At 40.4% G+C, this 27,359-nt stretch overlaps 1 protein-coding gene across 1 annotated transcript in view; it reads right to left on the reverse strand.

Annotated features, from left to right (window-relative positions):
* nos1 (nitric oxide synthase 1) overlaps positions 1-16,076 on the reverse strand; it is a 36,250-nt gene extending 20,174 nt beyond the window's left edge. Inside the window, exons 1-8 of the mRNA XM_022752762.1 lie at positions 15,355-16,076; positions 12,503-12,605; positions 8,139-8,276; positions 3,804-3,949; positions 3,073-3,235; positions 2,680-2,771; positions 515-656; positions 267-406 (exon numbers count right to left, since the gene is read on the reverse strand). Of these exons, the coding sequence (XP_022608483.1) occupies positions 267-406; positions 515-656; positions 2,680-2,771; positions 3,073-3,235; positions 3,804-3,949; positions 8,139-8,276; positions 12,503-12,605; positions 15,355-16,076 (1,646 nt within the window). The remainder of the gene's footprint in view (positions 1-266; positions 407-514; positions 657-2,679; positions 2,772-3,072; positions 3,236-3,803; positions 3,950-8,138; positions 8,277-12,502; positions 12,606-15,354) is intronic.
* Between the last annotated feature and the right edge of the window lie 11,283 nt (positions 16,077-27,359).

Genomic DNA, 27,359 nt, shown 5'->3' on the forward strand with positions numbered 1-27,359 from the left:
GCACTAACAGGCCCCATGGTTACTACAAAATCTGGCATAGCAACAGATAAAGCATAGCTAGCTGTGCTTTCTGGGAACAATCAGCACAGTTGGAATGTGACGACAACCCAATCAGACTTTTGGCTTAAAAGTACCCCATTGTTTAAGAAGTGCTGTTAAGAGAAGAGTGAGTGGGTGGATGTCTTTTTGTAGCTGCCCTCTCTGCTCTTTTGTTTTGCCAGATTCTGTATGTTTCACACACACTTCAGAGAAAAGGAATAACTCACTTTGGGTGCACGATCGGCACCTCTAGGATGAGGTCTTCGGGGATCTCAAACAGCTCAGGGTCATTCCCGTTGGCTTGCAGCAGGAGGGGGAGGACGTCGAAACGACCCTTCGGAGCTTTCCATCCCAGTTGCATGCAGATCTGGTGACCACAAGCAACATGTGAGCTGACAGTAGATTTGTCTTTCAAAGTGAGATGTCGCAGTTTTACCCCCACAGACTTAAAAAAATTGCAGCTCCTCTTATGTACCTCAGTAAATTCAACATTTGCAGGGTCTCCCATGATCTGCCCATCAGGCTGTTTGTAACCAGCGTAACGAATCAGCTGACTGTTCCACACTCGAAAGTCATGTTTGCCATCTGTCCTCTGAGGAAATATGGTGATGGCTGACCTATGAGAAAAAAAAAAAAAATCATGTAAATAATGTGTAATGTAGATATTCACAACATGTGCATATGTGAGATTATAACTAGTTTTAGTAATAATCTAATTACTACTCTAACAGAAACATCTTAGATCAACAGCATGTTAATCCCTGTACATACTGTAAGAGGCTGTAAAACAAAGCATTACATGGTATATTTGAATATCTAGGTACATTACAACAGATGGATGGTATTGTTGTGCACATAATCTGCCTAAAGGCATTCTTATTTATGTTATGTCAAAGGACTTACAGCAGGGCCAAAGCTTAGCTACCTTTGGTCGGTTCTACATTCCAGTAGTGTTTTAATGCCATGACTGGGTAAAAGTGTTAATGCTGCTAAGCTGGTTGTAAGTCGCTGAGGGGGGCGAGCAGCTGGTGTGAATCTGGGCCAGTTGTGCTTTGCAGTCTACATATGTAGGAAACAAATTTCTCAGCTTGGCTCGGGCGAATGGTGTTAATGAAACCAATAGCCATAGTCTCTACGATCAGACTGTATGTACAGCAAATGATACATTTCACTTTAATTTGTCCTCTTGAGGGCAACATATAATGTCGCAACTGGTGGTTAGGTGGGGTCCACTTTCAAAAAGAAGTAGAAAATGCACTGCTATGAAGCTGTGAAGTTCAGCTTTATCACATTATCATATTATTATATCGTCCATTGAGTCAAATATTTTTAAATCATGATGTAATAATGGTGACATGTAGTATGTGATCACTTACACATAAGAGAATGAAGAGCAAAGTATTACATTATTTAACAATATTTGTAATTGTATTAACATTATTATTATTATTAAATCGTAAAATCCAATTGGCCAAACGCTTTATACAGTAATAATCACCTCCCATTTATTAAGGAGTTATAAACTGTAACTAATGGCTTTACTAACTATACTAATACATAATTTACTGAAGCTATAAAGACCATGTATGTATTGTTGTGTTTGCAAATTTGATGATTTATTGGTGACTTATTAACAAACACAACTACAGACTTGTTAACTAATTACAAATGAAAAAACCAGTATTAATAAATTATCACAAACATTTTAACTGCATAATAATTAAGAGAAATTATAGACACACTCTGCCAACCCAACATTTTTCTCATTAATCACTTATAACTCTGGGTACATTACTGATTAAACCAAAAGATATAACCTTCATAAATATACAGAATATGCACGTCAATATATTTATATATTATCCTTGCAATCAATACAATCTAATGACATTTTGACAATTTTTTTTTTTTTTTTACAAAATCTCATAGTTGCAACAAATATTCACTGAACCATTGTCATGAAATCCACCACCTGAAAACAGTTGATTCATAGTTGCCTTGCATCATATTAAGGATCATCTCTGTAATATTGACAGGTGATTTTGACCAAACCATTCCTAAACTATAGCAACATGTCGCAACAGCACCATGTTGTTTATTTCTATGCCTGTGTTTACTTATGTTGAAACTAGCCAGACTGAGAGAGCCACAGTCAGGATGATGTGCTGGCTCTTATCAACATGTGTATCCGAGCTGTCCCTCCGAAGGCCAGAGTAAGTGTAGTAATGAGTCAGAAGCTATCCATCATCCAAGAAGTAAATATGAGGTGTCACATGTGATTAGGACTTGGCAGAAAGTAAGCGAGAGCTGTGCAGGTCTGACAAATGACTGCTTGTTAGCAAGGTCTGCGGCCGCACCAACAGGGCAATGATTGGTGCCGAGACACTGACAGACTGACAAGCAGCGGATAGTGTCAGATACAGTGTGAAGAGACAGAGCGCGTGCACTGACAGATGGGACAGCGGGTCAAGTCGGGGTAGTCAGAGATGGAGAGGGGTGATGAGAAACATGTAGCGACAGATGGGAAGAGGACCAAGTGTGGTAGGAGGAACACAAGCACAGTTGAACAAAAGGAAAAAAACAGACAACAAAAGGAAACAAGACTTGGGTACAGAGTTGAGCGGTGTGTTTATTTTTTACCTCAGGTTGCCTTTGTTGGTGGCGTACTTGATGTGGTTACAGATGTAGTTGTACATTCCATGAGCTGTTGTGCAGTCTCTAGCATCAAAAACCTGAGAGAGCACATATAAACACAAGAAATCAGAGCCAGAGCTTATGCACAGTAGGTGTTTTAAATAAATAAACAAAATACTTTTGCTTTTGGATTTGTTGTGTAAGCAGTGATGTGACTGTAAAACCAAAACAATTGACTGGTCAGCTTTTTACTGCTTCTCTTGGATACTATGCAAAAGTGAAAATGCTAGTAGAAATGCAAAACTAACCATATTCCATGTCAAATTGTCAAAAACAGCATGGAAACAGTATATAGCATTGATATCCCAAAGCTATGATTTTAGGCATACTGTAAATCACCTGTAGTTTGGACCACTGGATCCTCCCGACACACCGCGCAGCATTCCTCCAGGCATGCTTGGCTCCGTAAATCAGCTCAGTGTCCTTCAGCTGGTATGTTCCCGAAGCTTCAATTTCCTTGGTGACCTCCTCCAGCCTGTCCACGTGGGCCTTAGAGCCATACCTGTGTGCAGGACAGATACACAAGAGCAAGTGAAAAAGATGTACATACATGCCTCTTAAAGGTTCTTGTTATATAAAAAAAAAAACTGTGTTGACACATTGAGAGTAGGCACTCTGTTTCAAAAGTTCATCAAGTACAAAAATAAATAAAGTTAAGATTGACATGAACCAGGAACAGGTGTAACTACTGTCAATAATTGCTGCATCTTGTTTGGGTAGAAAGGTTGTTTGAAAAGTCAGAACAACTGTTATTAGAAAGAATTACTTTAAACAGAAAGTTTGGTCTGAACAAAAGTTAGCTAACTGTCCATCTTTACATGAATAACTAGCTAACCCCAGGATAACTAGCTAAACAAGCTAAACGCTAATGAGCCAGCAGTTAGTAGCACTAACTACAAACATATGTAGCTATGCTAGAGCCACATAACCTAATAATATAACACCAATAATACTTGCTTTATCTTCATATGTCCTTTTTTGTTTCACTAGGGTGCAAAAACAAGTTGTTAATAGCTCTTGCCTTCTGGAGTTTAGCTCTTCACGCTAAGCTATTACAGGCTAGCACTTGCCTTTTGATAGAGGTGTAGTACTGGTCTATGAAGTCTGTGGCCAGTGGAAGAAGCTCCTCTTTGGATCTGACCTCGTCTGGTTTGCGAACATGCTGGTTGGGCATCATCACGGAGCCGATGCAAACATTTTCAGTGCAGATTGGCATCTGAGAAGACAAATAAGATGACAGATGATGGGGGATTTTTCTAGGATGAATTCTGCTTGTTGATTTTAAGTCAGTGCCAGGATATGACTGAAGAGCCAGGTGATGATGGCATATGGTGCACACTTCTCTGATAATATATCTGCAAATATTCACAAAATTGACTTGCCAGTAATGAGTAACACTAACAATAGCTGCCATTGCCTGAATAAACACTTTTGATTGTGTGCATGACAAAGAGGTGTTAACTGGGTCTATTTTACTAACAAATTTTAGACATATTTCAGTGGCCTTCAGGACTTGTGTTCATTCACAAGAGACAGTTCCTGCATCCATGTCTGTAACTGAATGTAAACTGAGCATCCTTTTCATTTACAGAAAGCTACAGAAGCAGAGCTATGACATGATCTTCTCTCTTTATTCATTTTAGATTAACTGCTCTTGGGTTCACCTCACCCTCAGGGTGCCAACCATGTTTAAAAATATATTTACCCTATACTTTCTTGCGAAATAACCCTGTTAAACACCAAATTAAGCCATGATAGAGAGATTTTCCAATGTCTAAACATTAGTATCACTATTTTTCCCTGGATAAAACACCAAAATGTGTCAAATATTAATGAAATAAATGAGAAAAAACCCTGTATTTCAGTATTGAAGGCCAACAGGTCATTGCTAGATACCATTCAGCAGCACTGAAAGGTTTTCAAATTTACCAACTCCACTTCCAGTTGAATCACGATGTGTTCCACTTGATTCAAGATTTTTTTTTCTTTTTAATAAGTTCCAGACTCTGAATGCATACAAAGGCTCATAACTGTTTTACAATTTCTTTCATTATATCGCTCACACATGGCTGGCCCGAATATTAATGAATGAGTAAGTCAGTGAGTCATGGATTGGTATCCTTCCATTAAGATGAGACAGGAAGAGAGAAAAGAGCGAGGAAGAAAGACAGAAAACAAGAAAACAGACAGATGCAAAGAGAAAATTGCTCATAGCTTGGGGGCAACCTTGTGTGGTCAGTTTAATATGATTAGAGTTGAAGTCAGCTGTCACTTTGGTTCGCCGTAAATGCCTTCACCAGTTTCAAGAGATCGAGTGAGTGAGCAAGAGCGGACGACAGGAACGATAGCGGAGGCGTGTAGTCAAAGAGGAAATTTGACAATGACCCCAACGCTGCTAAAATTGGCTTGTTACACTGAACCACCCACTTGCACTGTCCAAACACACGGCGTGAACCGGCAGCCAGTCCAAAATAAACTTCCCTCCCGTGTTCTTTCCGACAAAATCCAACCCTCGCTCGACAAAAACAGAAAGGGGAAAAACAGCTGGTGAACAAGACAATAAATACAATATCGTAGCCAGTCAACACAAGGAAAAAATGGGAAAGGAAATTGAGTGAGAATTTATGAAAGTGCTCGAGCAAACAGAGATAAAAATAAAAAGATAATTACAAAGAAAAAAAGAAGCTAAGAAAAGATAATTGACAACAAGGGAGAACAACAAAGATGAGACAGAAAAACAAGAAGAGTAAGAGGTGATGGGAGTAAAAGGGGGAAGTGGATGAGTAGAGTGGGGAGTGTTAAAAATAAAACAAAGGAATCACTCGTGCTCCAGCACGTCCGCTCATCATACTGCTCTGGGCATTCATGCCATCCAGCTGTCCTTTTCGAAAAAGGCGGCTCATCCTCGAATAAAGCAGCGTCTGTGATATATAATAAATCTGAAGATGCCATTACAGGGCCATTCATTGGGATGCACACAACAGCCTGTCCGATAAGTCACCAAAGTAATTAGGCTGCTGTTTGCTGTTTACGAACGGCTGCAGTGTTTTGGGGGATGAATGCTTAAACAGCCGAGCTCACCTTGCTTGGTAGACTGGCTTACTAACTAGATGAAGAAACTTTACCTGCATAATAAAATGGAAATAAATGGATGGACAGAGCAGTTGATAGATGAATGGGTATTAAAATGTATCACCCTTTCTTAACAAAGTCTTTCTGTGTAGCTGAGGCTCAAGTTTTGGGCAATGACCTTACTTAGCTTTTAGCCACCATGAGAAAAGCATGGCACAGCATTAGTTGTGGGCTCAAAAAAGACATATGTTCATGTTAAAGTGGCAAAACCCTGCAGCAGCCCCAGTAATTATGAAAGTTGTCCACCAAGAGCAAAGGAAGAAGTAGTGTGACATTATTACAGAGCCATAAAGCCCATATGCAGAGGGAGTCAGGGTGGATGGATGGGTCAACAAAACAGTGTACTTTAACACTGCAGCAGAGTGCTTTTTGTTTCCTGTTTCCCACGAACAGCCATTGTTGGTTCCTTTTAACCATGAACCAAAACTGTCCCTGAACAAATCAAGTGTTTATTATTGTAACCATAATAACAAAGCACCCTTTATCTTAACAAAGCAGTGATTTTTAACTAAAACCAATGTTGTTACAATGTTCTGAGTCAATGTCACAACTTAACTAAACACTCGCTTATCCAAAATGAAACAGTATTGTCATTTTTCAATAATGACACCAGATCAGAAAACATTTATATGAGTTGTTCTGGAGGGCATAACACAACAATTACTTGGTGTTTCTTTTTGTTGTTTGATTCTACCATGCAAAATGTGGGAAAGAATACCATTCTTTAGTGGATATGAAAGTAGTTACTGCTAAGATAGATGGATGGATCAGTTTTGTTGGGCTGGTCATGCTACAAATATATAAACATATGCAGCATTAATATCAGGCATTTTTGGTTAAAGATATCCACCAAATGTCGCATGTTTGAATTACTCAGCATTGTTTTCGGAAAATAGGCCTACTGAGTCATTAAAGGTGCTGTACATAACTTTTCTCTGCCACCATACGTCATTTCTGGTGGTGAAATTGTTTAGTTAATTGTTAGTTAGATTATACACTCTGAGCAGCACTACTTCTTCATCCTCTCATGTTGGGCTGAGGGCAAACTCACTGTTCCAAAGGAGTATTACGAAATGGGACGGGGCTATCTGGTTAGCATGCTAACTTCAGTAGAAGAAAAGAAGTGATAGAAATTGAAACAAGGGTTAACATTGGAGATGAAGTTTGATGCTGAACTCTCAATGTTTTGTCTAGACTTGTAAGTAACCAGCTGCTCATGCTAACATTAGCTAGCATGTTGTATTATTGTAGTGACAGCAAAACCTTACATATAGCATCTTTAAATGACCATGTGAGTCACTGTATGACCAACTGAGGTGTCATACAGTATGTGGGCGAGCTGACACTTTTTTTCTGAAGGTTGTTTCATATATAGAGTTCAATAACCCCCCACTTTCTGGCTAAATAGTAGCAAGCAGAATCACCAACAGTTCAGGCAAGCAGCTCTCTAATGTATGTATGGTTAGTGAGAAGCAGAGAAAAGGCACACCACGCTGTGCTATTATTCTTCAATCTACTTGACTTGCAAATTATGTGTTGGTAAGTCTGCAGGCTAAATGTTTGTTCAGTCAACCAAGGTACTGTATTTGATGCTCATCAGTGCCTTTAAGACACTGTTGAAGGCGCAAATGATCTGTCACCTTTGTTGGTTGACCAACCGGATGAAAGCTCTGCATTTCTGTGACTTTATGCAAAGACTGACACACAGGGCTTCTGCTTGACTTGTTAGTATGTGACATCATGTTAGGTTACAATCTGACATCATGTTTTCTTTTTTATAATGTGTCAACAAATTAACCAGTTAAAATCCAAAGACACCACAGAACAATAGAAACCGTGTGAATTGTAATGCATATCAGTAGCTACACAAGTCCTATAATAAATGCTCTCATTGTGAAGCTTATAATCTTCAATTGTTGTTGACAAAAACTAATCTCAAAAGAATTTTAAATGAAGTTGTTTTTAATACACGGCTGATGTATTGCATTGCATTACAATTGCAGTCTTTCTGTTTGTCTGGTCACTTAGAGCCAATAGATTTGATCTTTCTCAATTTAGTGAAGGGTGTTAGGGCACGAGGACACAATAGCACCTCTGAGCCTTCACTGAGATTCAACAATGGCACAGAAACCCTGGCTATTATAGGATGACTTGAATCATGATATCAAAATCTTTCTCATCTTCTCCAGGATGGTTGCCTCAGCGATAAATGTAAACGCTGCAGCAGACTACTTTATTCAACCTTTAATTGGACTGATTTCCATATACCTTACCTTGCTGGAGCTGTGGTGGAGTGTGTCGCTGTAGACGGTGCCAGTCTCCCAGTTCTTGATCTTTATGAAACGGGGGCATTTGGAGGGACTGCCGTTCTGCAGCGTCTTGGTAGGTGAGGTCTTGCCCTGTTCCGGGGGCTGGAAAGAGGACACAGACATGTACGCATCAATCCTTACTTCATGCCTTTGTACTATATCTGGCTAATACATTCTGACCTCTGAGACACCTTTAGTGCAAGCTGGATAAGTTGCTTATGACTGGGGAGTCATACTGAGGTAAGCTGAAAAGTGACGCAGCCCTCCTACTGCGGGGAAGTGGATTTGAGTGCGAAAATTGGACATTGACTTAAAATGGGACTAACATGAGTAATATCTGAAGGCATTTTTTGAACAGGACTCTTACAACCATTGTAAGGCAAAGAGCTTCCTCTGTGGACTGTATTCTCGATGGCAAATCAGTTTGCTATTATGCTTAAGTCTCTCACAAAGAGTTACGCAAAGAAAGCACTTACATTCTCTCCCTCTTCCATTTCTTTTATTTCCCACTCCACTATAAAGGCAATCAACATTTAGCAGCAAGTTGATGGCAAGCTAACTCTTGGCTCACTGGGTTTTCCAATAGTGTAGCTATTGACTGATGAATGCCTGCAATTTAACCCCAAAGCCAACTGTATGTCTTTCCAGAGAAAGGCACGGGGTGATTGCCAAACATCAAGAGTAATCAATCCAACACCTTGGAAGGTCTTTCATCATCTCACACTGCATTGTTAATCATACAGTGGAGCAGATTCTGAACAACGGTGAGACAATTATCATGCCTGCCGGGGGAGATGAATACCAACAGTGTCACATCGGTTGAGTCTCATTGTCATTTCACGTCCTCTCGAACAGCGGAGAGGAATGAGGTGGTTTGAATCGAATTTGATTTTGCACACACTGAGAGTAAAGAGCTTAGTTCCTGTGTGTTTATGCTCCAACAGCAGTAACCCCCACCATGCGGTTCAGATATGACACATTGTTATCACTGAGGTTGTGGACAGCAAATAAAGATCACTGTACCGTAAAGTGACTCTCAGTCGAACAGGCAAAGAAAGTCAGACGCAGAGGATTAAGGCTTGTTGACATAAACAAGCAGAGCATTTGTGCATCATTTGAATATTAGGCTTGTCGCTCACTGACCGGAAGCTATAGCTTTGGCATTTACATTTTAGAAAGCCATTTCTATTAATGCCACGTGCAGGTTTCAGAGGCAGCCTGTTTATATATATATGAACAATCTGTAAATGTCAGTTTACTCTTTCTTTATTTAGACATGTGTAAATTTGAAATGTCACCATGGAAGAACATCTTTGCCCCTTAAAAATGTTTCTTGAGAGCAAGGTAAGCTAATGAATGACCGCTAAAATGAGCCAAATTACATTTTAAGTAAACGTATGGGCGACAGGCCCACAGAAAGATAAAGGGAGAGAATTATGTGTCCTATATGATTCTCCACAGATCCAATTAACCTTTTGCTAAACATAATGTCATGTAGTTTGGGGGCAGAGCGTCCCAGTACATCATAGATTTTTGACATAATTTTTGGGGTCAACTGGACAGAATTACTGGATGTAACTTTCAATTGTAATGAATACTACAAACTCGGACCACGATTAATTAATAAATAGTTTAACAAAGAAGCTGTATGTTTGCTGTACTTAAGAGGATCCCCATTAGATTCAGCTGATGAAAAACATCCACATCCACAGTTAAGTATGTCCCCACTGTGTGGAAACCGGTCTAGCATTGCTGCCTCTGCCCTGCTCTTTATATTCAGTTTAGGGAAGTTTACTCTCCAACAGCCACAGCCAATAAGTCTTGAAACATAAAAGGTCAGCAGGATCAGTGTTAGCTTATTTTACCTTAATTAGCTAGCTAGCTGATAAAACAGTTATCATTTCAATCTGCAAAATCAAAAGGTTAGCCTGCTTTTTTTCGACCTCATAGAATCTTGAATCTTACATTTGACCTAAATCGACATTCTTTCTACAATGGAGATGAAAAATTCTCCAGAAACTTCGCCCCAACACTGTTGCAGAAGTTCCCATGAAAGTGTTGCACTTGCAGTTTGCTTTGCTATCACTTTCAGTCCAGTTCATCCCAAACCAGCTCCATGAGGTTTAACTCTGGAGACTATGCTGCTCTTCCAACATGTGCGGCCACCATCTAGTTTTTTTTCTTCTAGTGTTTTGGATCATTATCTTGCTGTAGCTGTGGCTCAGGAGGTAGAGCAAGTCATCCACGAATCAGATGTTCAGCAGTTTGATTCCCAGCTCTATCTGTCTGCATGTCGAAGTGTCCTTGGGCAAGATACTGGAATGATGTAACACTGGTGTGTGAATGTGTACGTGTGGTAGAAAACTATATGTGTATGTGTAGAAAAAAGTGCTGTATGAATGTGTGTGTGAATGGGTGAATGTGGCTTATAGTGTAAAGCGCTTTGAGTGGTCGATGACACTAGAAAAACGCTATATAAGTGCAGTACATTTGTAGAATGAGCCCCTGACCTACCAGTCTGTCTCCATTTGATATCTGCCTTTTTTTCCACTATTCTGATATCTATATACAGCGTCAATCACTAGGCTTCAATGTCAAGAACAAGGTGTGGATATAACAGAAGGGAGCAGCCACGGAGCTAGAAATGACGATAATTGAGGCTAATCTGATGAAGATAATTTCATAATGGGGCGTAATCACCAAAGTCTTTCTGGTAAATGCAGTTATGCAGTAAAAGTTCCTCATTCACCCATCAATTAAAACTTTTGATAGGAAATGGAGATGATGTGTGCAAGACGGGGGGTAGATGGGAAGAAAGAAAAAGAAGAAAATGAGACTGACAGTCTGAGAAATGGAAAGACATGTTGTCCATTGAATATTTATATCATTTGGTCATGTTTTTTGAAGGCAACTAAATTCATTTATGGTTTGACAATTGGCACCTTATTCAGTGACGACTGAGCAATGGTGTGTTTAAAAAAAAAAAAAAGGAGGCACAGAGGCATATTCTCTGCTTTCAGTGGATCTTCAAAAGTGGTGTCTTCAGCTCAGTGGCTGCTGAAATCTGACAGAACATTCTGCCACCTATCCTTTTCAACAGGCTTATTAAACATTAAATTATGCAGGAGCAGAAGCTCAAGCTGGAGGCACACGGACAATCCTTCACCAAAGTGAGAACACTAATTTGCAGGCCATCGATGTGTCACTTTAAATCCTCATATTTAATGGTACAAAAATTTGACTTAATTTTCTGAAATCATTTCACTCCTGCTTTTTTTTTTTTTTTTTTTTTTTTTTAAATTAACTTAGTGTCTGACTGGAGTCTATTAAATTAAAAAAAAAAAAAAAAAAACCTAGCAATGAGCCATCAATGTTAGCATCAATGTCTAGAAAAATGCCCGCAGGGGAACTTCCTGCTGGATGAGTCAGTACATATGTATATACTAGACACACATATACACACACATACACTGATTTCACTTCTCAAACACACCTTCTCTCCAGAACATAGGCAAACAAGCTTTTTCAGGCTGAGCACACACTACCGCTAAAGACATATGGTTTCTTACCACATCATATATGCATATCCTATAACTGTCCCTTCCCCCGCCTTTTCTCTATTCTCACAAGCATGTACATTAACACTCTCTTCTCTGCAGGTCTGGGGGGCTGGATCATTTCAAGAGGGGCCACATTTGATGCCGAGAGATGGATCAGCAGCTGCATGCATTCATTAGGCCTCCTGGAATCATTTCGCCCTATCCGGTCCCATTGATGGGGGCTCGAGTGACGTCACAAGTGGGTGGCTAACACGGACCATGTGCAGATTACGACACGATCCCTGTCACAGACTCTCAGACCTGCGACCAAACCCTTCTGTGTAGGAGCCATAAGCTGGATTTAATGCTGCACCAGCTTGCAACCGGAAGGATCTAATGCCTAGGTGATGGGATCTTAAGCAAAGGCTTTATTACTATGTGCAAAGAAGCAAGACAGATGTGCGTGCTCAGTTTCTGAAAGCATGGAATGGGCCAATAGTGTGGATTATTGTACAAGGCTAAAAGAGCCAGACAGGCAATGGCAGTCATGGATGCACATGCATTATACAGCTACAGAGATTCACTTAGCAAGCCTGCTCAGAAACACTTACGCAAACATACACACACACACACACACACACACACACACACATACGCACACACACACAGAGAAGGGAAAAGGATCTTCAAGTTATTGATCTTGCAGAGTAGAGCTCCACAAACTTATTCTTAAACATAATCTTTCTCGCTTTAAGTTGTTTCAAGGGTTGAGCATTTGTTTCATTTTACCTTGTCAGTGTCACTTTTGTTGAGCACCACCGGCATGTTTTCCAGCATTCTGTCGTTATCTGACACCAGCTGGGGAGACGTGCCATTTCCCACGCCGAGGTCCCTGGAAGTCAGACACAATTTACTGTCAGGTGTGTGAGCTCGCATCTGGCGCAAAACTAGTCTTTCATTTCACTGTAAAATCCCAGCCAAAACCATGCACACACATACACACACATGCAAACGCACAGAGATAGTAAACAAGGCTCATTTCTTCCTCCTTTTGCGAATAAATAAAACATAAGACTTGTACACCTTCCAAAATGCTGTTAAATCAGAAATCCCTGCATGATTTCTAAAGGCTCTGCACACCCACATGGGTGTTTTCTCTGTTGAGGACTTAGTGGGTGTGTAGACGGAGCTTGGCTGACGTCGATCAGGCTCTCCTGTGTTAAATTTTAGCACCTGTTGCTGTGCTGCAGAGGGACAACTTGCTCCTACGTGTGGGTCAGCTTCGGCTATTTGTCACCACAGCTTTGCTCTCCAACTTTTGAGAAGAAGTGGGAGCAAGATATGCGGACATTGTATCTGTGATTTCAATCATTTTAGCCACAGTTGGAATGTTTAGGTTCTCTGCAAATAAATGGAAAGAAAACATCACTTTTGCCTGCGTAAATGTTCCTATTTCATGCAAGGAATTAATTTATGAATTAGCTATGTTTAGGTTTCTCATCACAAGCTTACTTCTTTGCTCTTAATTCTGCATTTAGACTGGTAAGAACACTGATTTAGTTACAGCTTATTTAAACAGATACAGTATATGGCTGAAGAGACAAATTTGTGACTCAAGATGATGAACGGCATTTCTTTGGAATGAATTCACTTTACTATACAAACAGCTGCCATTCACACACACACACACACACACACACACCACCCCCCCACCCCATCCCAAAGAAAAAAAAATGAACAGGATATGAACCAGGATAGATCTCACTACCATCCTGAGAGCCTAAAAGGGGGGAGGGGAGATCCCTGTGCTTCCACTGTGGCAAACCACACGAGACATGAATAAATAAGGCAAACTCATCTGCGTGTGATTTCAAGTTTGCATTCCTCCAATCGAAAACGCCCACACACATATCACCCCCCTCCCATCTTCCTCATGAGCACGTGTCAATGCTAATTGTAAATTCTTACAGGCGTCCCTTCTCCCTTCTTTCACACTCCCTGTCACACTGAATCTCTTTATTGCCACAATTTGTAAAAGCATATTCATCCCCACAAATCAGAGGTGGAGTTCAAACACGCAGAAACAACGTTAAATGTGTCATTTGTCATTAGACTCCACTCTGAAAACAAGCTATCAGTTATAATGTGCCGTCCCATCCCAGGGAAATTGAAGAAATCATTTCAGAGATGTTACTGCACAAATGTACCGAGACAAAAAAAAAAAAAACAGATAATGTTGGCTGTTCTCTTCACAATAACCTTCCTCAATAGCTTCTATTCAGAAGTCTTCAGAAAGCTAAAACAGAATCTAAAATTAAGTTAGCTGACTCCTTCCTGGTGCTGACCAAATGTCAACATGTTTTTAGATTATCTATAGTCTTAAATCCCCATTTGTGGATGACCACATTAAAACAAAATAAAAAATATTTTAGCAAGACTTCACTGTCCCTGCTTTGAGTTTTTTTTGTCTCCCTAGAAAGCAATGAATCACTCACAGTGTATTTATGAAAGAGAGGAGGATGTGCTTGGATTGGTCAAGAATGAGATATTGATTCAAAGAGACTGTAGCCTCAATTTGATTTCAATTGGTCGTGGGAGGACAATAGCAGAAAACCGAGACGCCAATATCAACAGTACACTGTGCAGACCATTTAGACAGAGTTGGAGATGGAGTATTGGCTCAGACTGAGAAGTCTGGTGAAAAACTGATGCAGAGTAAACACTTAGAACGAACTAAAAGCAAACCGAGTTCAACATCTGCGAGTTTTCTTCACTAAAAGTTAAAAGGAGATATGTCAAATATACAGAATAATTACCAATTTCACATTTCTCAACTACCTGCTTGCTGAAACACTGCTGCACATAACCAACAAGGTCTGTTTGAAAGAAGTTTTGGATGGTCTAATGACAGGTTTGTGACAAGCTTTGCATTGCAGTATGCAAATTGGAGTATACTACAGTATGTCACATTGATATAGGAACTGACAACAATGCTAATGAAGCAGATGCATCTGTCTGTACTAAAATATTTGAACCGTAAAAAGTCCTCAAATTAATGCAGATTATAATGGCATTGTCAAATATTCAAATATGAAAATGTTGAAATTTTCTGTTGCCAAAAACTAAGCAAAATAAAATGAAACAATACAGGAAGTTTCTTTCAAAGTTTGGGAAACTGTCGAAAGGCAAGAGAAAATTTACATGAACTTACATAAAGCAGTTATTCCAGGAATTTAAGAATAGCAACTGAAATGGTCATGATGAGTGTTGTGAGCAATGTCATTTGAGCTGAGGTTGGCTAGAGACTAGCATGCAGACAGTAATTGCTCTGCACTGTACACTGAGTCATATTAGGTGATTGAGACCCTGAATGATAGAGTCTGTAACAGCTAGTGCAGCACAGCGGTCAGGGAGTTTAGGGACTGCAGCGTGGCAAAGTCAGTGGGTAGACTTTTCCTTCAATCGGACAACCCTGTGCAAGCTCATGTATCAGCCAATCACCACCTTGTTGAAGAATCCTTGACCTAAGTCCTAACTCTAATTCTACCTGGGCGCTAACGCCAACCTGCACTGTGGAAGGGAACAAGCACAAAGACACTTTAGCTAGGGGATCAATAAGGCAGTATCACATCACAAATTACCAGGCCACTTGAATCTCAGCGTCCCTCCTCCCGGCATTCCGCTGGCCTTCTCCATTGATCTCCTTTTTGCTGTTTTTGATGAGGCGCAGCACTGGTTCGATCTCCTTCAGCAGCTCGTTGTTCTCCTCCAGCCCGTTGCACAAGAGAGCTCCACGGCCCCCGTCCCTCATCAGCAGGGGGTCCTGGGCCTGTACGCCTCCCCTCTGCAGGAGGGACTGGGTGATGGACGGAGAGGACAGGTTCTCTATTGCCCTAAGCTGGGGCTCTTTGTTGACCTGCTGCTGCTGCCCTGGGCTGAATGGACTGAGAGGGGAGCAGTGCTCATAGGACTTTGAAGGTGGGAAGGCGGGGCGTGTAACCCTCACTGTGCGCTGGCGGCCATCTCCAGACAGGGTGGTCTCCAGGTGGGTGGTGAAGCCCTCAGGCCCACGGAGGATGAGCACGGCGTGGCTCTCGGGCGACACATTCTTCAGCGTCTCCAGGGCACGTTCATAGGACAGGTCCACCAGGGGCTTGTTGTTGACAGCCAGGACGATATCGCCCACCTGCACCAGACCACACTCCTCAGCTGCCCCCCCACGAATGAGGTCTGACACGATGACAGGTGGCTTGGACACCCTCTGCTTCACCAGGAAACCCAGACCGCCAATCTTCCTCTTGAAAAGACGCACTGAGATGATGTTGGGCTGCAGCTGGCACACTGTAGGCTCTGACTCCTGCATGTTGCCTGTGTGTTATCGTGTGTGTGTGTGTGCTTGTGTATGAGTGTATGTGTGTTCCCAGGGATTTTCCTGAAAAGCAACAGAGGGAGAAGGAGGAGGAAACAGAAGTTCTTTTAGTTGGAGATTACCTTGACTTGACTGCATGATTTGTTTACAGTGTAACATCAGTCAAAGAGGATATAAATCATTAAAGTAGGAGGTAATATTATCCAACAGATCAGACACGCCTGTACCTCTGCAGACTATTAATGTGTAATGTTTCAAAGGCAAATATTGGCTTAGCTTCCGTGCATGAAACTAAAAGACTAACGATATTTGGAAAAGTTTTCTTTACTCAGCAACTGCTGTTTGTTTTCTCAAAGGTTGAAAAGTAACTATTTAATTAAGTACAGAGTATAATTTTGTGGTACTTCTTGTGGCATTCTACTCCACTACATTTCAGAGGGAAATATTGAACATTTAACTCTGCTACATATATTTAACAGCTATAGTTACACAAGATTAAAATATGTGATCACTTTATACAGTATGATGCATTTTTAGAGATTAAAGTATCGAACAGTAGATGAAGCAGTTTACATGTGTCAATAATAACATTCCAATAATATAGCCCAAACCTTTGATTTTAAGTGTATTTTACTGGTTTTATTGCAGAACTGTTGGCATAATAGAGTATATTTACATGGTAGGATGGTAGGAATGTGGCTACTTTTACTTAAGTTAAGGATTTTTCCATCATTGGTATTCTCCATCCCCAATAGAAGGGCACGTGAAACATAAAGTTGTGTGTTTTCCACTATTTTCAGCCACTTCGAGTTGGAATTAAATCTGGTCGAAACACAGCTTTTGAAAGTCTTGAAATCAAAAACTTTGTAGTGCAGAAAGACCGAAGTGCCTGTGATGGAGCAGCGGCTGTGATTATCGCGAGGAACGTTTCCTTTGAACACAATACTTAGGAAATGCCAACACTCCGGTGTCTCAAACTCTTCTCTTCTCTTTATTAATGCAACCACATACAGATTATGTTTGCGCGTGTCTTTGTATAATCACAACAGAACTAAACAAAACAAAACGAGGCACATGACTAAAGTCGTTACCTCGCTCCTCCAGTCCTATTACTTTAGCCTGTGCTCGTCTTTACACTGGAAATGAGCCTTACACGAGTAAAAAAAAAAAAAGACAAACTCAGGCCCCATTTCCCGTTTGCTGCTCTTTGAAATCGTTGCATCCGGCTACGTGGGTGGCGTTGACCGGAATGTACAGTACGTCAAAAGAAACGCACGTGAAGCAGCTCAGCGCGCGTGCCATATAGGCTACGCAGTCTGTAAAGCGAGTGCAGGCACGCGCCCCGTATAACGGCAAGAATTCAGTACCAAGGTCAGCGCTCCACCTTTCCAACATCAGCCTGTGGTTGGTTCCCGCTGTCTCACACTCCACTTCTCGTTATTTCTGCCGCTCTAACAGTTCAGCGAGCCTTTGTGAACTCTCTCCTACAGTCGGGAATCACAGGGAATGCCCTTGAACGTACCAACTTCTGTAGAGTCCCATTATGTGAGACTGTCACGCGGAGATGTTCGTACATTCTTGTATCGGTCACAAGTATAAAAGTCGTACAGTTCCACCGACTCAACACCACATCCACTGACACTTTACACTTTTGTATTTTCATACTTATGAGTCCAAAAAAATTTGGCGCCCGTTCATAAATATTGACTGAAGTGTCCTGGGGCGCAGGAATAACTTTAATGGGCGGCCCTTTAATCCTCGCTCTTTGTAGCTGCGCCCCACGAAGATAAGAAAGGATCAATACCGGATGTGAATATTGATGCCAATGTGCTTTGAATATGAAGATTCAAATCTTTTTTGCTGCAGTGTCTGCAGGTTTGGGTACAAAATGAGTCTCCATTATAGTGTTATGGATATTAACTACAACGCTATTAGCCAAAGCAAGCAAAGATTAACCATTGCTTATGCACCATTTAGCACCTGATTCATACTTAAATGAACGCTTCGATTCACAGACATAAAATAATCATTATGCATTTCTACATTAGCAAATGATCATGTCATTCTTTTCTCAAGTAACGTCATTATCTACAGTAATAATTCGGTGTTATTTAGATAACTAGCCTACTTTAACTAGTTTTTAGTTTTCTGTTGTCTGTAAAAAAAAAAAAAACATTTCCTTTGCATTCAGAAATATCTTTTCAAGTGACCCTTTCGAGGTAAAACACTGTCACATGTTGCTATTATTAGGTACAAGAGGTATTTTTGTGGCCACGTCAAAATATAGTTTTAACAGCTTTATTATTGTGGTTTATGTTATGCTCACATGGTAAATCACGTTAACTGGGTGCCAGATATTATTCCAACTCATACCTCAAGTATGTGCCCTGCAGTTAATGGGTACTTAGAGGCTACAGGTACATACAGTGTACATTATACTGTAGATGACTGCAAGAAATAGCTTTTTTTTTTACCAGATTAATGAGATTAGCAAACAGGAAGGTTTAGTTATGCTTGTTATGTCCTCACTCAGCATGCAACAGCAACATAACAAATAGCCTACATTTGGAATCACCACCACCACCAAGAAATTGTACAGATCATCCAAATGGTGACAGATTTCCTCAATAACTTCTGATTGTAAGAACGAAACTGATGTCGACAACAGTCGACAAGTCCAAACATAATAAATAAGCAGCTGTATAACTGCGTGTTGCTACTTAGAGAAAAGCAGTTGCCAAGCTTCACAAATAGGACAAACTAACACCAAAATGCAAAGAAAAAAGAATCTGATTATTTCAGTTGCATTTAGAGAAAAAATGTGTAACACTGTCTACTATAAACAGAGAACCTTTAGGATTTAACAGAACACGAAGGGACAAGTAATTAAAATGTGTAGTTTGGTTTTATTTTGCACTGCTCTCCTCATAGGCATCAGTGCAATCGGCAGAAATGCACAAGATGTTCCCACCGAACCTGAAAACGAATGGCTATTTCCCAGAGCAACAAGTTATGGCGACACTTTTTTTTTTTGGTCAAAAAATAACAACAATGACAATAAAAAATAACAACATCAACAAGGCCACAGGTTCGCACATTAGTTCAGAAACGCTCCATCCAGTCTCAATCATATCTGCTCTACATCCTCATCCACCAGCGGAATGCGCAGCCTTAATTTTCCACAGAAACAAAAGGGAGAAAAAAATAAAAAGAGCATGGGGAATTATAAAAGCAACAACTCACCCCTGAGAACAAGGTCGCTGTCACAACGACCTGCTGCAGCGAACTTGGGATAAAACTCCTGCGCTCCCGCGTCTCCTCCTCAGCAGCGGCTCCTGAGCAGCGGCTCTTTCATCCAAAAAAACGTCTCCAAGTCGCAGCGACGCGCTCTGCCCCTCTAGAGACGAGGCATGCTTGTGCCTTTCCGCGCACCGGGGCGCCTTATAAATACAGAGCAACGGGAGACACTGTGACGAGCTGGAGGGGAGAGCCGTGCGCGGGCATTTAAATGAACTGTAGGTGGGTTTAGTTATGTCGGCTATCGTCATCACTCAGCATGCAACAGCCGACTCTTCCTCACATCCACACTCCTCCTTAGAGCCTACAGCGGGCCCTCAGATGGAGGGCGCGGGAGAGGCAAGGTGTGTCACTGCTACAACACGCAGGCTTTTGATTGTGATCTTCTTGAACTTGCGGCAAAGTCGGATTAATCAGGGGATAAAGATCTGAGCACTGATCTGTAATTGAAAACTGAAAAGGAAAAAGCTGAAGAGCAGAACTTTTGACTGGCACTTCAACTAAAAAACAATCTTCATTTCTTTTACACCTCTTTTCCAGCCCTTCTTACATCACAATCACACACCGATGAGTTTAAAAAGCATCAACTTTGGCTTTTATTTAATCAGAAGAATCCATTACTTGTGCAAAATTCCAGTTGCTCAGCATGCAGATAAATGAGCATCACAAGACCTTGAACCAACAACGCAGAGAGGCTCAACACAAACTGGCAGCCTTTTTAGAAATTTAATTAAAATCTTTATTTCAAAAGACCAAGCACAGACATAAGTCAGTTTATAAATGAAACCAATCACCTGTGGGTCTTTGCAAGGTTTTTGAATTGTGACCTTAGAAGATCCCTTTTAAATAATTATCCAGGGAACTTCAAATAGCCAAGAAGTAGCTAAATCGCTCTTCAGCTCACCTCAGGTGTACTGCACATAATAGGAACAAGTCATGGTAGTTCCCCCAGGCCTGCGAGAAATGCAGAGGCACTGACTAGGAGGAAGAACAGATGACAAATGGCTAAGAAATTATAAAGGAAACTGAACAGTTACAGAAGGTGAGAGAGAGACGGGGTGGGGTCCAGGGGTGGTGCAGTTGGTGGAGGGGGGGACTAGAACCAGCCAGTGACACTGTAATGAGTTCAAGTTCATGTCCATATGGCTTCAGTTTACTAAAAGCAATGACTCTAAGCCTCTGACGTTAAATCTTTAAATCAAATTGATACAAACTCATCTTTTCCTCATCTTTCAAATGTGACTTCTTTTTCAAATAAAACCATGGACTGACAAAGTCGTCTTTAGGTTTGGTAGAGAGGTATAATGGAGCCTCATCAAGAGGCAGTAATAACATGAGAGCACAATCTTTCCTCACCTGTTTTGCAAGAACCATACAGGATTACTTAATACCTGCGGGGTTTTAAGAACTGAAGCATTTCTGAAAACGTTCAAAACAAGAATTCTTTCCTTTTATGTTTCAAGTGTTCCAGCATTGGTCCCACAGGTATCACTATATCAGACAGGAGCTACAAGCTATGTTGTTTGAATTATTTTACAGCTCAGTGCAACATTTAAAAACACCTGATCAGCCTGTTCGGGTGTGTTTGTCTGATTTCTCAGGGAAACTCAGGCCTTGTCTCTGTGCCAGAAAAAACATGCATTCACACATTTTTCATGTAGTTCACACCCTCTTTCCTCAGACTGTATGATATTTTGATTTCCTTAAAGGCCGTGAGCTTCTTTGCAAATTAAATAAACGGTGAAACTGGTCTAACAGGTAACTCCCTTCAAAGGAAAAGTAAGTAAAAGAAAGTTGCTTCAGTATTGCTTCATAATTTGGTCATACCACACTGATGGCATGTAATGAAATAAGTTTACCCTTGATTAATTGGAAAGTACCTACCTCAGTTTGATCAGTAATGATAGACAATATAGTATATTTAACAGATGATTAATATTATCTCAGTCTGCAAAGTGCAAAGCAAGTATCGCCCCCTCAATCTTCATTCCAGGCATCAAACTAATGTTCCTCTACTGTTATTCAAATATTAGGAGTTGAACATATTGAGATAAACAGCTGGTGGTGCTAAATCTCCAGTCGGATGACATCTAATTGTTGCAGAAAAAGAGGATGCGTTGAGATGATCGCACCAGGAAAACTCAAAATGATGGAAAGCTGTGGAAAACATGAAGGAAACATGAAATTTATGCTTTTTCATGTGTTAATTTGAGTAAAACATAATAGCCTCCTAGTCACGCCACGCAGATCTGATGTTTTCGTCTCTTCAGTGGAAACTTGAGTAACATTTAAAGGAATGTGTTCTGTTGCATTTGGTTTTTTTATTACTACACAAACTTTCTCAACTTAAAAAGTGCATAGGGGATTGAGCGTCATGATTGAGGGCACTTAGACCGGACACACCTAGCTGGTGACGGATGTGCATATTGTCCATTTCATGGAATCAAACACATGACCTTATGGTTGCAGAACACCTTGTGTAACCCCTGTACACTCAGAATCCCTCTTGACGTAATCATGGTGAAAATTGCCTCAACTCTCACCTCACTTTGGTACCCAAGTAATAACAAATGATGTCACTCCAGACATTACAGCCCAGTTTCTCTGCATGTGACCGCTAAGCAAGCTTTTTGTTTTTTTTTAAAGTTCTCCCGAGAATAGAAGAAAATAATTACCTCCATTTATCATAACAGGCTGAAAGAGATGCTAGTGGAGTCTTCCTCCATGTGTTTTCTCTGTTATCTTTCAGACGATGCACATACACATAGGTAGTTAGATACGGAGCCTGCAACTGCAACTACACTGACATGCTCAAATTATTTTTGCTGCACGGTTTAAAGTATATGTGGTTAATCATACATGGTCGGTGTGATGATGCTGGCCTTTGCTGTGCATCAGCCATCATCACTCGATGTGTTGACATGCAGACATTACAGAGCGCAGTTTCTGGATATCGCACACATGCACACACACACACGCGCGCGCACACACACACACACACACACACACACACACACAGTAGAGTAATATGGTTTAGTGAAAAAAAAGAGATTTCTCTGAATCCACTTCAAGGATGTGTCTTTGGACACACACACAGACACGCATACACTCATTCGGCACACACATACACCCACATTCCATGGTCGGCCATGTCATTATGTCAATCACTTCCTGCTTGAGTGGTACCATCTGCCCTCTCATAAAGCCACACACCATGTGGATCACTGTGCAAAGCCCCTGCTTAGCCGCGTTACATCGCACATTGCTCAGAGTTAAGACTCCCTGGTTAAAATTACATTGGTTTCCTTTTATACATCTTCCCCTCTTCTTATTTGTCCTTAGACTCTTAGCCTTTTTTTCACAGTAGAAGAAAGAAAGAGAGTTTGTATTGCATGTGTGTGTGTGTGTGTGTGTGTGTGTGTGTGTGTGTGTGTGTGTGTGTGTAGCTACAGGAGATGTTTTGTTTGCATGACTGTATTTTTATGCCTGCATGAATACGTGTGTCAGTAATTTCCTCATCACACGTTATCCAGAACAACCATAATTCACATCTCTTGCAAATCTTCAGTTCAATCATCTTCAATTCAATCTTTTCCATGTGATGTTCTCTGTTCTATCAGCCTGTTGAACCAACAACAAGTCCTTTCCCAGACTGTGTTAGCATACATTTAGAGGAAGTACTGGTATTATCACAGCAGGAGTGCAGAATGTACATTGAATATAGGGTATGATGAATCATTTGACAGATGCATGCACATCAGTCACGTCTTGTCTTGCCACTACAGTGCTTTCCTATCTAACCTGTTTCCAAGACTTTCTAATTAATCATGTTTAGGACGAGGGCTCTGTCTTTTGTTTCTATGGCAACTTTTAATTAAATATTTCTCCATCATGTTTCTGCTTCTTGGTGAATCCATTGAGACTAAAACCTGTCCACTCAACAAATGTGTCATAAATCAAAATGATAGTTTACAGACAACATTTGCAATTTGATTGTATAGTATCACTTTGCAGTGTTCATTTTGAAATCAAATGATCAACTGAAGGGTTGATGGATGATTAAAAACATCAAGTGAAGTGATTGCACGTAATGAATTATTACTGATTACATATACTTGTGCACCTCTATCAGCTAATACACAGTAACAAAAAAATTTACATAATTATGTTTCCATGCTTTCAAAATATTCAATTTTAATATGTAGGCATTTGGATCCATTGTGACCAGATATTACTGAAAAAGTAAGCTAGTATTTTGTTCTTTTTTTGTCATTAAATATAAGAATGCTGTTTCCTGACAATGCTGTTTAGGCCTTCTTTAACTGGCTGACCTGAGGAAGTAAACATACAGTATCTTGTAGAGTACCCCAAGATATTCAAACAATTGCCATTGAATGTTGTACAGACAGTCATGGTTCCCAGAGGATACATCATAAGGACGTCACTAGCAAGTCTTCAATCTACCAGTGAAATAGGGGCATGAGACATTCATGCTCCTAAGAGGATGAACCCTAATTTGATGATACTTTCACTTTTCTTGACATTTTCAACAATCAAACAAGCTTTTAGTCCAATACTTACGATACTTTATGATTAAATATTTTCAAAACTATTGACATTCCCAGCTGCACTTTGTGATTAGAACTAATTCAAGAATGCTAAATACTAAATTAAGATGGTGATTGCAGTAGTGATCGTAGTAAAATTGCACCTGCTCAGCATCAGCAAGTTAGCATGCTGACATTAGCATTTAGCTCAAAGAACTAACCTCACAAAGCTACTAGCAAGGCTGTAGACTTAGTCTTGCTTGCCTCTGTCATTTGCAAACATGTTATCTGTTTCCATTGTCATGCAGATGATACATCTGGTTATATTTTAGTTTCACCTGATCATCTCAGCCATGCTGATAATGCTTTCAGGTGTAATGCTCATACCAGTGAAGGAATGGTTCACGTTGTCATTAGTTACATAAAGACAGGGAGAAGTCAATCTCTTACTCCACTGTACATTTTTCAAAATACTACATCTCTAGCTGAGAATCTGAGGGTTTGAGTTTCTTATACTCTCATTTCCATTACTGTAATGTATTGACATGCTCCTTCTCATCCCAATTCTTGCTCCTTTGCCTTCTTCTTTTGCTTTATTCTTGTCATCTCCATTTTTCTCCTACTGGGTCTCCTCTCAATGCTTCTTTGCTGTTTTGTGCCCCTTCCTCTCCTCCTATTCTCATTGTGCTTCTTCTCCTTCTTCTAGTTATGCCTTTTCTTCCACTTGTGTTTCTCCTCATTCTTTCTGCATGTCTTCTCCTGTCTTTCTCTCCTCATTATTTTAATGTCTTGGTTGTTTATTGTTGAACCTCTGCTGACCGCTCTCTCTGTCTGCTTCTTTTTCTGTGAAGCACAACCAAACGAACTAAGAGAAAACTTTAGATGACCACAATTTGAAGACTTTAGATTGAAATAGGGAATGTCTGCCACAATAGACAGTTTTGCATCTGTCATTTTGAGAAATATGACTACCCCTCAACTTGTAAATGCAAGAGAAATCATGAGTTTATTCAATTTTTTTCCAGACTTGCCAGGTTCATTGCTCGAGGCTGATGTACCTCACTCTCTCTATGCTTAAATTCTGTATGCTTATCAGCGATATATTGCATTACAAACCGAAGAGACTGAAACGACAGATGGCCTCTTTAATGCACAGTATATCTGCTTTTTAACCAATCCCATGGTTTAGCCTTGAGCTGTTCCCCCCGAAACTGAGTATGTCCAAGAATAGTTCAAAGAGTATAACAAGTAGTGCACCATTCCTAATGCTATGCATCAATCTGACTAGTATAAGATGGGATAACTTCCCTACAAATGAGACTGAACAAGAGAAGGGTAGTCCAATCTGAAATTGAGGGTGTGGATTCGTGAAATTACACAGAAAAACATTGCATAGAGGATTTTCACAGTTTAAAACTTTTGTGTTGTAACATACAGCAAAAGTTAAAATTCAAAGACTTTTTCAGTTTGGAGGAAAATAATAACATAAAATAATAACTTGTCATACTTCAATTTTATGCATATCACTATCAGATTCAGTGGATTATATTCCACAGAAAATATATCATTCATCCACAGATTGTCATCTGTCATTTGTAAAACATTTCCTTCCCAGAAGAAACTGTTCATGAGTCATTATTTGAAATGTATATTTTTTCTTTTATTTGCTCCATTTATTGTAGTGCTGTCAATTTTAGCTTCACTTCCCAAAAGACTTCAAAATCATTTTAGCAAAACAGGTGGAAAACTCCCAGCTGGCTCAAGGAATTGTTTTTGTCACTATCAGCTCTCAGAGAGGATCTGCAATGTATTTTCTCTTCAGCATGAAGCTTACGTGCTCAGCTTTACTGCTTGTGCAGCTGTGCTGGAGAATGCAAAACGAAGTGGGCAATGCAGGCAAAATGGTGATAAAAAAATGAGAATGTCTGAATATATGCAAGACCAGGCCAGCCGTTTCCCATCGGCTACGATGTGGAGAGCGCGTTGCTCTTGATGTGATCCGAAACATAACATCAGTGTTGATTCCCTCGTAGCTCCTGGATGAAACTGAAAATCTGTAAAGACCATTGGCCCAGCGCGGGGCGGGAACACAGCCAGGGCATTTCATACAAAATCTCTCACTTGAAAAGAAAACACCCACTCTTTGTTGGCATTGAGATTGTCTTGTAACCACCAAATTGAGCACAGCTAAAAGGGTCAACGCTGCAGAGCCAAAGACAGAGGATAGAAAGGAGCCAAGGGCAATGCTGCACATGGAAATGTGCTGTTTGCACTCTGTCAGGGTCGTGGGCCAAAATCGTTATCGAAACAGATGAGCTCCACTTTGTTTCTCGGCTTCACAACAGGCTGTTGAGGATGATAACGGGAGCTTGTGTGGTGTTAGACCCGAAATGCTCGTGGGTGGTATGCAAGAGTTTGCAGTGTGTTAGATGTGGGAAGTCTGTTATCCAAACCATATTATGTTCTACTGTACTCCTCTTGACATTTCTGAACATTTTACCATATGCAGTACGAGCCCAAATATGTAGCATTAGCTCCAAAAACGTTGCAATTTAGTACTTGGAGTGTGTTTTTTGTCTTGCTTCAAACCAAAATCAAGGAACAAAGCTGTTAAATACATGCATTCAACAGTTCTAATGGCACAACACAGTTTATAAAAGGAGGAAATTTCCCAGAATCCTCGTGTAACTTAAGTGACTAATTTCTCAGCCCTCTGGTACAGGTGTGATTCAGTTTGTAACAGGAGAGTCTCACCTGACACACCAATGCTTCCTAACATATTTTGTCACTACAGAGGTCCTCTTACATACAGTATAGTGAATATGTAGTGTTAACGCAATAATTTAGAATTTACTCTCGTTGAAATGGGGCACCAGTCCTCTAGGAGGACAACAATGACTTACTTCATTGATAAATTAATCAATCTCATATCAGAAGCAATGATTTCTCGATACAATGGATCTCCAGTCTCTACGTCAAAATAATACAACAGGACAACAACTGGGTGTAAATAAAGGAGTTTATTTAACTAAACTACTATCTACAGAGTAAATGCAAGGTGTAATAATCATAAAGATGAAAATAATAAGGAAATGAGCAGTGTGATGAGTTGGCAATGGTGGGAGAGAATATGTTATGGCTATACACTATGGCTATACAGCTAATGACACTACATCTACAAATTAGGTTTGGTAATTAAATAGTACTATATTTCGACATGAACCCAGTCATGAGCAGAATGTTAAGGACCCTTGGCTGGAACCCAGGTGGCTGTGGTTGCCGTGGTAACCCTGGAGACGCGGGATCTAGGTGGATTCTCCTGGACGCCGTGTCCCTGTCTCAGTGATTCAGCTCTGGTGGAGTTTGCCAGGACACTTTCTGTCTCGGGCCCTCTTGCTTTCTGGTCGGCTTCTCTTCAGGCGGTCGTGCATGG

Source organism: Seriola dumerili, unplaced genomic scaffold, assembly GCF_002260705.1.
Source record: "Seriola dumerili isolate Sdu_G_001 unplaced genomic scaffold, Sdu_1.0 BDQW01000177.1, whole genome shotgun sequence".
In the NCBI taxonomy this organism is placed as follows: Eukaryota; Metazoa; Chordata; class Actinopteri; order Carangiformes; family Carangidae; genus Seriola; species Seriola dumerili.